This window comes from Schistocerca nitens, chromosome 8, assembly GCF_023898315.1.
Source record: "Schistocerca nitens isolate TAMUIC-IGC-003100 chromosome 8, iqSchNite1.1, whole genome shotgun sequence".
Lineage (NCBI taxonomy): Eukaryota > Metazoa > Arthropoda > Insecta > Orthoptera > Acrididae > Schistocerca > Schistocerca nitens.
In genome coordinates, this window is record NC_064621.1 from 484309768 (window position 1) to 484323219 (window position 13452).

The 13452-nt window shown below is 44.4% G+C and overlaps 1 protein-coding gene across 1 annotated transcript in view; it reads right to left on the reverse strand.

The window, feature by feature from the left end:
• LOC126199629 (A disintegrin and metalloproteinase with thrombospondin motifs 7-like) overlaps positions 1 to 13452 on the reverse strand; it is a 583524-nt gene that overhangs the window by 392917 nt on the left and 177155 nt on the right. The window contains exon 9 of the mRNA XM_049936555.1: positions 6338 to 6487. Coding sequence (XP_049792512.1) covers positions 6338 to 6487 — 150 coding nt within the window. The remainder of the gene's footprint in view (positions 1 to 6337; positions 6488 to 13452) is intronic.

Consider the following 13452-nt stretch of genomic DNA (forward strand, 5'->3'; position numbering starts at 1 on the left):
TTCTGCAATCAAGGCCATTATCTGGTGATATGCACATAGTATAAAACACCAAAAGTACAACAGAATTGTCTTGGTGCAAATGGCTCTCAGCACTATGGGACTTAACTTCAGAGGTCATTAGTCCCCTAAAACTTAGAACTACGTAAACCCATATAACCTAAGGACATCACACACATCCATGCCCGAAGGAGGATTCGAATCTGCGACCGTAGCGGTCGCGCGGTTCCAGACTGTAGCGCCTAGAACCGCTCGGCCACTCCGGCCGGCTACAACAGAATTAGTCAAATGATGAAGACTATAGCAGTAGGCAATCTGCTGCGATTATTCCAAGGCCGTTTGTATTGGTCAGACTGGCAGAAACTTTAAAAATAGATTCAAAAAGCACTTAGAAGTATGGAGCAAGAAAGTATAAGGCAAATCTAACTTTGTTTATCACTTAATTTCACACCTACACAGTGTCACTAAAATCGACAACAACCTCACAGTTTTGTATGAAATGGGGAAACGTAGCCTTATGGACATTTTCGAGGAAATTGAAATCTATAACCATGTGCTCCACAATAACTGTGATATCCTTGACAAACAAAAAACTTGAAAAGCTTTGTTTTCCTGGATACCTTTCAGAATGTGTCTGATGTATTATAATGAAATTAATTTTAGCGCTGTTACGTCTCATTACGTAGTACAGCTGTCTCATTTATTGTAAACAGCTGACTATCCTCAGTTCCTCATGGCTATTCGTTATAGTATCATCGTGTTTACCTGCAGACAAATCCTTTGCTGCTTCCGTTTGTTTTATATCGTTGGTTTCCAAATCGACTTCCCGTTCATCATACGGTCTCTAAAAGTCGCCTCCTGTGCTTTCTATTTTCGTAATATCGGCAACACTTTCTATACTTACTGTACTTCTTACTTTACATGTGGCAAGGGTCTTATCGACCATACGCCTGCTCTATGAGCCTCCTCCACTTCTGCCTGTCCAATGCGCTGTTTGTCCAGTTGCTGTTGCTGTTCATCCTAGTTGTGTTCTCCCGAATGTTATCCCGCCATTTGATTCTGGGTCTCCCTCTTCCTCTCGTTCCATCTATTTTTCTGCTGAATGCCATTCTAGGTAGTCTATTCTCTGTCATTCTTGCTATATGGCCTCCCCAATTCAACCTTCTCCTCTTGAGCACTTCGACGATGTTACCATGTTTGTACAGCCCTCTTAATTCTTCATTTCTTCTTATTCTCCATTCCATGTTATTTTCGTCGTATACAGGTGCAAAAATTTTCCTTAGTACTTTTCTTTCGAATATTAACAGTTTTTCTTCATCTTTCTTTCTAAATATTAATGTTTCACATCCATATAACATCACAGGTATAATGGTCGATTGATATAAGCGGATTTTGAAGTTATTGCTAAGTGATATTTTTCTTAGAATTTTGATGAAACTAAAAAGTGTCCTGTTTGCTTTTGATAAACAAGCTTCTATTTCTATATCTGTTCTGTTGTTATTACTAAAAAGACTTCCTAGGTACTTGAAGTGGTCAACACTCTTGAAATTGAATCCATCTACTGTCAGAGGTGCATCTTTTCTGGTTTTCTTACCTATGGGCAGGTATTCTGTCTTTTAATCATTAACATGTAATCCTGTTTTCTCAGCAATTTTGTAGTAATTTTGCATCATTCTGAAAATACTTTCTATACAACTTTTTATTATGGATCCATGACATTGTTTTAAATTCCAATTCGATCTGTATTTTATTTAATTTTTAAAGTATTTTATCAGGTTTTATCCCATCACTTGCCTTTGCCTGCTTACCTGCCTGCTCCTTACAGGCCCTAATTGTAACTTGCAGCCGGCCGCGGTGGCCGAGCGGTTCTAGGCGCTTCAGTCCGGAACCGCGTGACTGCTACGGTCGCAGGTTCGAATCCTACCTCGGGCATGGATGTATGTGATGTCCTTAGGTTAGTTTGGTTTAATTAGTTCTAAGTTATAGGGGACTGATGACCTCAGATGTTAAGTCCCATAGTGCTCAGAGCCATTTGAACAACATTTTTGTAACTTGCAGCTCCCCTATTTAAGAGCTACATCTTTGCAGGTCTCAGCAGTCGTCCTGCGTTCTTTCAGAACTCTTGTCATGCACGTTAAGGAGAAATACATTCCTGGAAATTGAAATAAGAACACCGTGAATTCATTGTCCCAGGAAGGGGAAACTTTATTGACACATTCCTGGGGTCAGATACATCACATGATCACACTGACAGAACCACAGGCACATAGACACAGGCAACAGAGCATGCACAATGTCGGCACTAGTACAGTGTATATCCACCTTTCGCAGCAATGCAGGCTGCTATTCTCCCATGGAGACGATCGTAGAGATGCTGGATGTAGTCCTGTGGAACGGCTTGCCATGCCATTTCCACCTGGCGCCTCAGTTGGACCAGCGTTCGTGCTGGACGTGCAGACCGCGTGAGACGACGCTTCATCCAGTCCCAAACATGCTCAATGGGGGACAGATCCGGAGATCTTGCTGGCCAGGGTAGTTGACTTACACCTTCTAGAGCACGTTGGGTGGCACGGGATACATGCGGACGTGCATTGTCCTGTTGGAACAGCAAGTTCCCTTGCCGGTCTAGGAATGGTAGAACGATGGGTTCGATGACGGTTTGGATGTACCGTGCACTATTCAGTGTCCCCTCGACGATCACCAGTGGTGTACGGCCAGTGTAGGAGATCGCTCCCCACACCATGATGCCGGGTGTTGGCCCTGTGTGCCTCGGTCGTATGCAGTCCTGATTGTGGCGCTCACCTGCACGGCGCCAAACACGCATACGACCATCATTGGCACCAAGGCAGAAGCGACTCTCATCGCTGAAGACGACACGTCTCCATTCGTCCCTCCATTCACGCCTGTCGCGACACCACTGGAGGCGGGCTGCACGATGTTGGGGCGTGAATGGAAGACGGCCTAACGGTGTGCGGGACCGTAGCCCAGCTTCATGGAGACGGTTGCGAATGGTCCTCGCCGATACCCCAGGAGCAACAGTGTCCCTAATTTGCTGGGAAGTGGCGGTGCGGTCCCCTACGGCACTGCGTAGGATCCTACGGTCTTGGCGTGCATCCGTGCGTCGCTGCGGTCCGGTCCCAGGTCGACGGGCACGTGCACCTTCCGCCGACCACTGGCGACAACATCGATGTACTGTGGAGACCTCACGCCCCACGTGTTGAGCAATTCCGCGGTACGTCCACCCGGCCTCCCGCATGCCCACTATACGCCCTCGCTCAAAGTCCGTGAACTGCACATACGGTTCACGTCCACGCTGTCGCGGCATGCTACCAGTGTTAAAGACTGCGATGGAGCTCCGTATGCCACGGCAAACTGGCTGACACTGACGGCGGCGGTGCACAAATGCTGCGCAGCTAGCGCCATTCGACGGCCAACACCGCGGGTCCTGGTGTGTCCGCTGTGCCGTGCGTGTGATCATTGCTTATACAGCCCTCTCGCAGTGTCCGGAGCAAGTATGGTGGGTCTGACACACCGGTGTCAATGTGTTCTTTTTTCCATTTCCAGGAGTGTATGTCGATTTCCTAGACTGAAACCGACTTCATACTATATAGGTCTCATTATGGTGTTTTATGTTGGTTGTTGACATGCTGGTTTTCAACGTTATTTAGTTTACACAATATCATTTTAATAGTAGACAAGTTCACACTACATTATTTTTTAATTATTTGCTTTTATGACGTATGTGGACGACTTGTTTTGAACATTTAAGTATTTGATTTGTTGTTGATGATGCCTATTGGTGTATTCTACACCGTTTGAGTATAGTCCTATAGCCCACTGGGGTGACCTATCGGTTTCCCCTTAATGTAAACAATCAGTGTCCAAAAACTGCTGACGCCATCGTCGAATGCTTTGAGCTGTTGGACGTACAGTAGCATATTCCCGACCAAAATCGTGCTTCACATTTGTATCTAAATGTTACAGGTCACAAGAAAGCAAAATGCCTTTTGTTGCTGTATTTTCGCTCTCTCGTCGCACAACAGATAAAGAACGAGCTATCTAGCTAACTGCAACCACACGAAATTACAACTGGCGCCAATGTAAATTTTTACTTTTATGAGTTAGTTTAAGTCCGTCCCAAGATTCCATCTTCACTCATATAGAAAATAAAGACTTATGAAATCGGATGTTTCTGAAACTTCCGGTATGTCAACTAATATAAGAGAACTCGCTGTCCCGCTGAAAAGTTGCCCTATCTGATCAACATTCAAATGTCTCTAAGCATTATGGGACTTAACATCTGAGGTAATCAGTCCCCTAGACTTAGAACTACTTAAACCTAACTAACCTAAGGACATCACGCATATCCATGCCCGAGGCAGGATTCGAACCTGCGACCGTAGCAGTAGGACGGTTCCGGACTGAAGCACCTAGAACTGCTCAGCCACAGCGGCTAGCGATCAAAATTATCCGGACACTTACTAGCCGACATTAATACGGAGTGTGTCCACTCTTCGCGTTTATGTCGGCTTGAATGCTGTTGAAGACACTTTCAATGAGGTGTCTGAAGGTCTGTGAAAGAATGGCAGCCCAGTCTTCTACAAGAGCGGAGGCCAGAGAATATAGTTACGTCGGACGCTATGGTATGGAGTGAAATCGACGTTTTAACTCATTTCAAATGTGTTCCATTGGATTCAGGTCCGGTCTCTGAGCAGGGTAGGAGACGCCAGTCCATTTCAGGAATGTTATTGTCCACAAACTACTGCGTGACATGTGCTGCTTTCAGAGAGGCTGTATTGCATGCTGATACATATAATCACCGTTTCTGAATGTTCCTCCACTGTACGCAGTGCACAGTGCTGCAAGACGTGTTTATGTCATTCCGCTATTTACAGTTTTCTTAAGCGCAATAAGGGGACGACATACTATCCACGGAAAACACTATCTGTAACATCACCTCCTCTGTACTTCACTGTTCGCATTACAGACGGTGGCAGGTTACATTCTCCATATATTTGCCAAAACAAGCCCTTGCACAGGATATACACGGTCCATTGATAGTGACCGGGCCAAACATCTCACGAAATAAGCATCAAACGAAAAAACTGTAAGAATGGAACTCGTCTAGCTTGAAGGGGGAAACCAGATGACACTATGGTTGGCCCGCTAAATGGAGCTGCCGTAGGTCAAACGGATATCAACTGCGATTTTTAAAATAGGAACTCCCATTTTTTATTACATATTCGTGTAGTACGTATAGAAATATGAATGTCTTAGTTGGACCACGTTTTTCGCTTTGTGATAGATGGCACTGTAATAGTCACAAACATATGGCTCACAATTTTAGACGAACAGTTGCTAACATGTAGGTTTTTTAAATTAAAATACAGAACGTAGGTACGTTTGAACATTTTATTTCGGTTGTTCCTGTTGTGTCGGCAGACTTGCCAACACTACGTACACTAATTGAAAGAGGCGACCAAGATGCACGCGCTAACTCACGAAGGATGGAGTGAGGTCTGAAACAGGAGACTTAATGAATGCTATAAAGAAAAGTACATATCTTCTGGACTACTTAACTTTTAATCCTTCCTTTGTATACATCGTTCTTGATGAGACATCTGGAGATTGTGGCGATACAAGTGCGACTCTTTAGATACAAGCTATATAAGGCTAATGGCGCCTTGCTAGGTCGTAGACATGAACTTAGCTGAAGGCTATTCTGTCTCTCGGCAAATGAGAGCAAAGGCTTCGTCCGTATAGTCGCTAGCAACGTCGTCGTACAACTGGGGCGAGTTCTCGTACGTCTCTCGAGACCTGCCGTGTGGTGGCGCTCGGTCTGCGATCACACAGTGGCGACACGCGGGTCCGACATGTACTAATGGACCGCGGCCGATTTAAGCTACCATCTAGCAAGTGTGGTGTCTGGCAGTGACACCACAGTTCCAATGTGATACATGTACCTTTGTGAACTTCTCATTTCTGAGAACGCATGCTGTTACAGTGTGTCAATATTGTCAATACTGTCTGCCTAGTCGTGGTTTAATTGTGGTTGTTGCTCTGCGTTTCCACTTCACAATCACATCACCATCAGTAAATTGGGCAGCTATAGAAGGGCAGAAATGTCATTGCTGGATTTGTTACGCAGGTGATATCCAATTGTCTACTGATAAAACAACACTCTCCACCTCTCTTTTATACCTGCGGGTGCGCCTTCCGTGCTATCTGGTGTTCGAGTCCGAATTACAGAAGCGTGTGCCAATACTTTTGGTCAGGTGGTCTACACGATTAAAACTGTGAACAGCTGGGTGCAGCCGCTGCTGTGCTGAGTGGTACTCACACGTGGCCCATCTCGTGGGCAACGGTGACTCCCAGCAGCAGGCCGCTGTCCTCGTTGATGGCGCAGCACAGGTCGGGCTTGCACGCCGCCGCCACGTACGCCAGGCCCATCAGGTTGCAGTTGCTCATGTTGTCCGAGCAGATGTCGTGCCTGTAACGCCAACCGCCGCATCACAGCTGACCCTCCATCACTGCTTCCAGGATGCTCATCGCTGTTCCCTAACCCCGTAAAGGTGCGTAATTCCGTCTCCCACTTTACTCTGATGATGACTGCATCTTCGACAACTACAAACAATATATTCTCCGATGGTGGTGCCCCACAGCTCTTATATATTCGTAAACTGTCATGTTACCGCCTTGGGCAGCTAGCACTTTATTTACACAACCAGTTCCAGACTTCTGACCACCATCAGGTTCATAGAAGCATTCACAGCATCATGTTTTCTCAGCATGATGCTGTGAGTACTTTTATGAACCTGACGATAGACGATTCAAACTTGCTGTGTAAATAAGACATTTTACCAGCGACTTAAGGTGATAATATGACATTTTTCAACAACAAACAAACTACCAATTAATTATATGCCCGACCGGAACTCGAAACCTCGCTGCTCGGTCAATTCTGAGTGTTCTTACCGCCTGAACATTCCAAGAACAACTCACGACCACCCTTCACAGTTCCAATACTGCCAGCATTTCTCTTAAACTATCCAAAATCCTCTTGGATGTAGATGTGGAAATCCTCCGGCATTCCTTGTTGGATTAACACTCCAAGAAGAAAGCGCGCTGAGGAGAAATGATCTGCAGACATCAGTCGGCAAGAGCATTCTACGCTCAAGGCAACGTTACAGGTTTTAGTCCCGGTCCGACACAATGTTTCAATATACCAGAAAGTTTCAAAACAGCGCCAGTCCGCTATACACTGAAAGATTTCTTCTAGAAATAGTCCTCTAGTTATGCTACATTCAGTGTAGTTTAATTGTTTATAATAAGCATAATATGTTACCAACATTGAACTAGTATTCTATTAATGAGATTTTCACTCTGCAGCGGAGTGTACGCTGATATGAAACTTCCTGGCAGATTAAAACTGTGTGCCGGGCCGAGACTCGAACTTGGGACCTTTGCCTTTCGCGGGCAAGTGCTCTAGTATTCTATTAATTGTACTATCTGGTTTATTACGCTGTCTATATCATAGATCTTCATACATTTTAATCGTTGATTCTATACTCTTTGATGATATTAGGTTATAAGTATCTTTGATGACATTTAGTTTTAACTACCAGCAGTCTTTACGCTACCTGTTACGTACTGGAGTGAAAACTATGTGTGATTTATGACACTAGCCAAATTACGAGTATTTTGGAAATTTAGTTGTGTTTGGCATACTGATGAGTCATTTACGAGTAATATGCATTTTTTATCCATCTGATGTAGTCCTTTGTAAGTACTGATTATGCTTCTGATGCACGTAAGTGTAGTACCGAGACTTCTCTTCCTTTTTGTCTGTGTACACTACGTATGTTTTTCTGTTTTTGTTGTTTAGTTTTCCAGTGATGTGTTTATAAAAACCGAAACCGATAAAGGATAAAGTTGAATGTGTAGAGCTGCTGTCTATACAAATGCTTTTCTTCAAGCACTAATAATAACTGCGGCGCAATTCCTGAGTCTAAGTCCTAGAACTGAACGCCACTTTAGCTACTTGCGTGTTCCTATCTACCCCAGATACCAATGTGGGAAAAGGGGACCTACAGTTTAACATTTTCGCTACCACTTGAACGTATGTATCCCATGATAGATTATTAGAGAATCAGTGAGAATTTGCTGCATGTTACTGCTATCTGTGTCCCGCTGTTAAAGAGGACCCTGCCAATGGTTTGCGGAAGTCTTATAAATACAAATTTCACCCATAGGTTGAGCTGCCTTCAAGTTTCATTACTACCTCTCTGCTAGGTTCCGCTTAGCACCGTCGCATGTACGAGGGCTATTCGGAAAGTAAGGTCCGATAGGATGCGAAATGGAAACCACAGTGAAAATCCGATGACGATTGCACAGATGTGTAGGGTAGCGTCTCTAGTGTTCCCGCTGATTGCACCGCACCGCTCTTTTCAGCTCTGAGCGCACAGTGAGCATGTAAAGATACCTAGAAAATAGTGTCTCCTGCCAAGTATAAGGGCCAGGTGAGAGATTTCGCCTATGTTATGTAGCCCGACATAACTGTCATGCGTTTCCTTCTTCATGGCAACTCTAGGCCGCACTCTGTAGGGGCAATGAAGATGCTCCTCCAGCGTTTTCGGTGGGAAGTGTTTGATCGTCACAATACGGTCCGGACTTGGTTCCCTCTAATTTTCATCTCTACTACCATGAACCACTGGCCATGAAGTCAAAGCTGCATATCAGGGTAGAGAATTGGCGGAAAGCACAGGCGGCTGCTTTCTAGGACGAGGGTGTTCGAAAGTTGGTACAACGCTACGACAAATGGCTAAGTCGGAGCGGCGACTATGTAGAGAAGTAACTGGAAGGTGTAGCTAACTGTTGTAAATAAAACAGTTTTGATTTTGACAGTGGTTTCCATTTCGCGACCGATCGGACCTTTCTTTCCGAAGAGCCCTCGTAATTAGTTCCCGCCTGCAGATAGGCAACCAAATAAACAGATCTGCAAAGCGGGCTGCCAACGCACCTTCCGATAAAGTTCATGCCAACAAATTTCACGATCGTATTAACATTCGCCTTCTCACAAACGGTGCACATATTGAGCAGCTGTAATGTGCGGGAAAAAATTTGACGTGATGCTCTATCCACTGACGTTTCTCTGTTTTCTGTATATTTTCTAGTTTTTGTGCAGTCGTCTTTCCCATACACTGAAGGTATTCGTGAATAACCCTCTGCGTCCCTTTCCTCCCCGCGCTAGAAAATAAAACAGCGAGAAATATTTTTTTTTTCATTTTGTTACTTCTAAGTCATTAATTACAATAACTATACATTAATACCTTTCACTTCGAAAAAAATTGTAGTGGCAGGGTTGGCGTGGAATTTGAAACAAGTATCGTACGTGACGACACTTCACCTCGTTGAGAGGTGAAGGCTAGATTAAAGGCAGACTAAAAACTTCCGTGGTTCGATCCCAAGACCTCTTAGGTTCCAGGCACACGTTTTACCATTACACCACCAGATCCGGCATTAATGTACTAAAACATTACTTATTTCGTATCGTGACAGTTCAGTCAACTTCGTTAATGGTTCTGTGATGTTGATAGTTGTTGCGAGCAACCAAATTATTGATGTTTCAGCCTAGAGAAGGAGTGCTACAAAACCCAAAGATCATAGATGTGTGAAAAAATTGGTAAACTCTGCCCACAGGCACCGCTAGGGCCATCCGCACCGTCCGACCGCTGTGTCTTCCTCTGGTGCGGAGGGGCGTCCGTTGAGCGCACTGCTCTCCCGGCTGCTGTCACTTTTCGTGACCTGGAATCGCTAGTACTTGGTATCGGCAGGCTGAATACACCTCAATCCACTCTTTCCACCAAGGAAAAACCCCCTGTCGGTCTCGGGAATCGAACCCAGGCCTTCTACATGGCAGTCAGCCGCGTTAGCCACTCAGCTACGGAGGTGAAAACAGAAGAATTCGACTAACAGAGAGCGTCTCAAAATGTTTACGAAGGCTTCCAGCAGTTACTGCAGCCGTCGTGATCATTTTAGAGTTCCTGTTCCGCGATTACACTGAGGTAACAGAAGTCATGGGACAGCGATATTCACATATACAGATGGCTGTAGTATCGCGTACACAAGGTATAAAAGGGCAGTGCATTGGTGGCGCTGTCATTTGTGCTCTGTTGATACGTGTGAAAAGGTATCCTAAGTGATTATGACCGCACGACGGTAATGAACAAACTTTGAACGCGTAATAATAGCTGGAGCTAGACGCATGGGACATTTCATTTCGGAAAACGTTTGTGAAACCAGTATTCCGCTATCCCATGTGCTATGGCGCGCCTGCAACGGAGCACCAGCTGCCGAAATGTTTGCTGGCCGCAATATTCAAACACCCACGGCTCCTCTCGTACCGCGGCACGGCGAGGAAGTCAGCAGGGAGGACAACAGAGGGCGACTCCGGCGGTCGCACCGATACCGCAATCGTCGGTTGCAGCTAGAATCGGCGTACGCATGTGGGCACCACGTTCTGTTTCCGCGGCCTAGCTCTGCAGCCAGTCAAAACAAAGTAATCTCCCGAGAAGTGAGGATTTAAGCTCTTGCTGAAGCAGCAGACATCACTAGAGACGCCGCCACTGCAGCTGTCATCGTCCAGTCCACCGTTGACCGTCGCTCTTCCGACCACGTCGTCGCGGTAGTAGGGACCGGACACTACCAGCTAGGCAGGTCTGGACTAGGACATTATTTCGGGGATTGTAGTAAGGAAATTTAGCTTGACATGACTCCTACTCATAAAAGAACTTAGCATTCAAGACGAGTGGACTAGTATAGTTTCAGAACTTAACTTTTGTTTCTACTATATAGTCTAGTAAGTGACTTCATTCTTGGTAGTAGTAAGAACAGTCTTTTATGTCATTTAGGAATTTCGGAAGATGTGTTTGTTTATTTGATATTAAATCTAGAAGACTCCCCATGTACATTTAAGTTGTTTGTTCAAATAATCAGAATTGTGTGAATAAACAATTGCCAGTTCAGTCAAGCGTGGGTGTCTTGTGTTGGACATAAGACGCAGTGTCAAGACTGTGCCGAAAATACCAAATTTCAGTCATTACCTCTTACCACGGACAACGTAGTGGCTGACGGTCTTCACCTAACGACCGAGAGCAGTGGCATTTGCGTTTTCGGCGCTAACAGATAAGGAACACTGCTTGAAATAACCGCAGAAATCAATGTGGAACGTACGACGAACGCATTCGTTACGACAGTGTGGCGACATCTGGCGTTAATGGGCTATGGCAGCAGACGACCGACACGAGTACCTTTGCTAACGTCACGACATCGCCTTCAGCGCATAGTCTGGGCTCGTGACCATATCTGTTGGACCCTAGACGACTGGAAAACTGTGCTCTGCTCAGATGAGTTGAGGTTTCTGTGGATAAGAGCTGACGGTAGGATTCGAGTATGGTGCAGATATCACGAAGCCATTGACCCAAGTTGTCTACAAGGCACCTTGCAAGCTGGTGGTGCCTCCATAATGGTGTGGGGTGTGTTTACATGGAATGGACTGCTCCTCTGGTCCAACATTACGTATCCTTGACTGTAAATGGTTATTTTCGTCCATTTGGATACCATTTGCAGCCATTCATGCATTTCATGTTCCCAAACAACGATGGAATTTCATGGGTCACAATTTATTGTGTTTGGTTTGAAGAACATTCTGGACCATTGAAACGACTGATTTTGCCATCCAGATCGGCTAACATGCAAATCATCGAACATTTATGGGACATAATCTGGAGGTCGGTTCGTGCACTAAATCCTGCACCGGCTACAGATCCGCAATTATGGATGGGTGTAGACGCAGAATGACTCAGTATTTCTGCATGGAACTTCCAACGATTGGTGGAATCGAGTTGCTGCACTACATCGGGAAAAAGGAGGACTGATACGATATTAAGAGGTACCCCGTGACTTTTTTCGCCTCAGTGTAGTTTTCTTCTGATAAATTCGTTAGCTTCGTCGACCAACAGCATAAATTTAAAAGAAATTAAGAGATATAAACGGAACAATGATGCTGGACTGTTCCAACATCAAGCTGGAAAACTATAGCTACCTGAACTATAAGTTGATGTAGCCATGTAAAAGGGACCGGAATAGCGCTGACTACGTTGTTAGCTGTACGCCAGAAAAGAACCATGGCTATACAGTGAAGGCTTTCACGACCGGCCGTCTTAGTCGCCGGTGAATCTTCCGGGTTGTGTGGCTGTGGTCTAAGAAACTTTTCGGTTCGTGACGTTTCATCCAGAGTTTCACTGGACATATTTGGAGGTACTGTTGGCAACATTGTGTCTTTCCAACTGTGTAGTTGGACGTCGGAGAGCGACATAAATACTATGTAAAATGGTCGTAGTCGAGTTTACACTTGATCAGTATAGAGACAATCCTTTTCACAGATAAAATGTAACTATCGATTATCGCCTGTCAAGGATACAAACTTGTCAGTTGATTCTGCAGAGCTACTGTCCATATCTCGCTAATTCTCATGGCTTACTCTTTCTGTTAAAATTGCCGTATGCTTCTATTTAGATGGCTTTTATATATAGCTGTTGCTAATAATTTGTGATTGTAGATAAAATTTTGGTTTCAGAAAACTTCAATTCGTGATTTTCTGATTGAAGAGCATGCTTCGCTAAAGCTGATTTCTTGTGTTTTGCCTAGTCAGCAAAGACTTTTGTGTTCTTTCAGTCTTGTAGTTCCAATGTAGACCTTTCCACAAGTACACGGAATCTTAAATACCTCACATGACGACGGAGGAGCGTGTTTTATCTGTTACACATATGAGTGCTTGTCATGTTTTCTTATTTGTTTTAAAAACCGACCGGATGTAATGTTTCTGTAGAGTCTTCCCAACCTGATTACTTACTTTTCGATGAAGAGGAAAGAAACAGAGCTCTTTCGTCTAACATTATTTGGTTGCAGACCCCTATTTACTTTCTTGCCTGAATAGCCATTTATCTCGAAACCTTGCTTCAGATGTTTCAACTCGGCGACCAGGTGTTCCAGAGCGCAAATACTCTGTCAACAAGCCTTTAATAACACATCTCTTTTGTTATGGGCGATGGTTGGAGTTCTTATGCAAATATCTTTCTGAATACCTGACTTTCCGGAATGCCTTATGTTTCAACCTTCCATCAATATGTCTCATAATTAAAACATTCAATAAGGAAATTGCTTTGCCTTTTTTCATTTCCATGGTAAACTGGGATTTTAGAGTTATATATTTAGATAAGAAAACAATTCTTTTAAAGATTTTTTACCATGTGAAATTTGTAGAAGAGAATGCACTTCAGTCAAGAAATGACGAACTGAAGTTACTGAAACCAGAATTTAATCTACAATGACAATGTACTATCCACGGCTATAAAGAGAATCCACCGAAACAGGGTATAAGCATGGGGATAATTT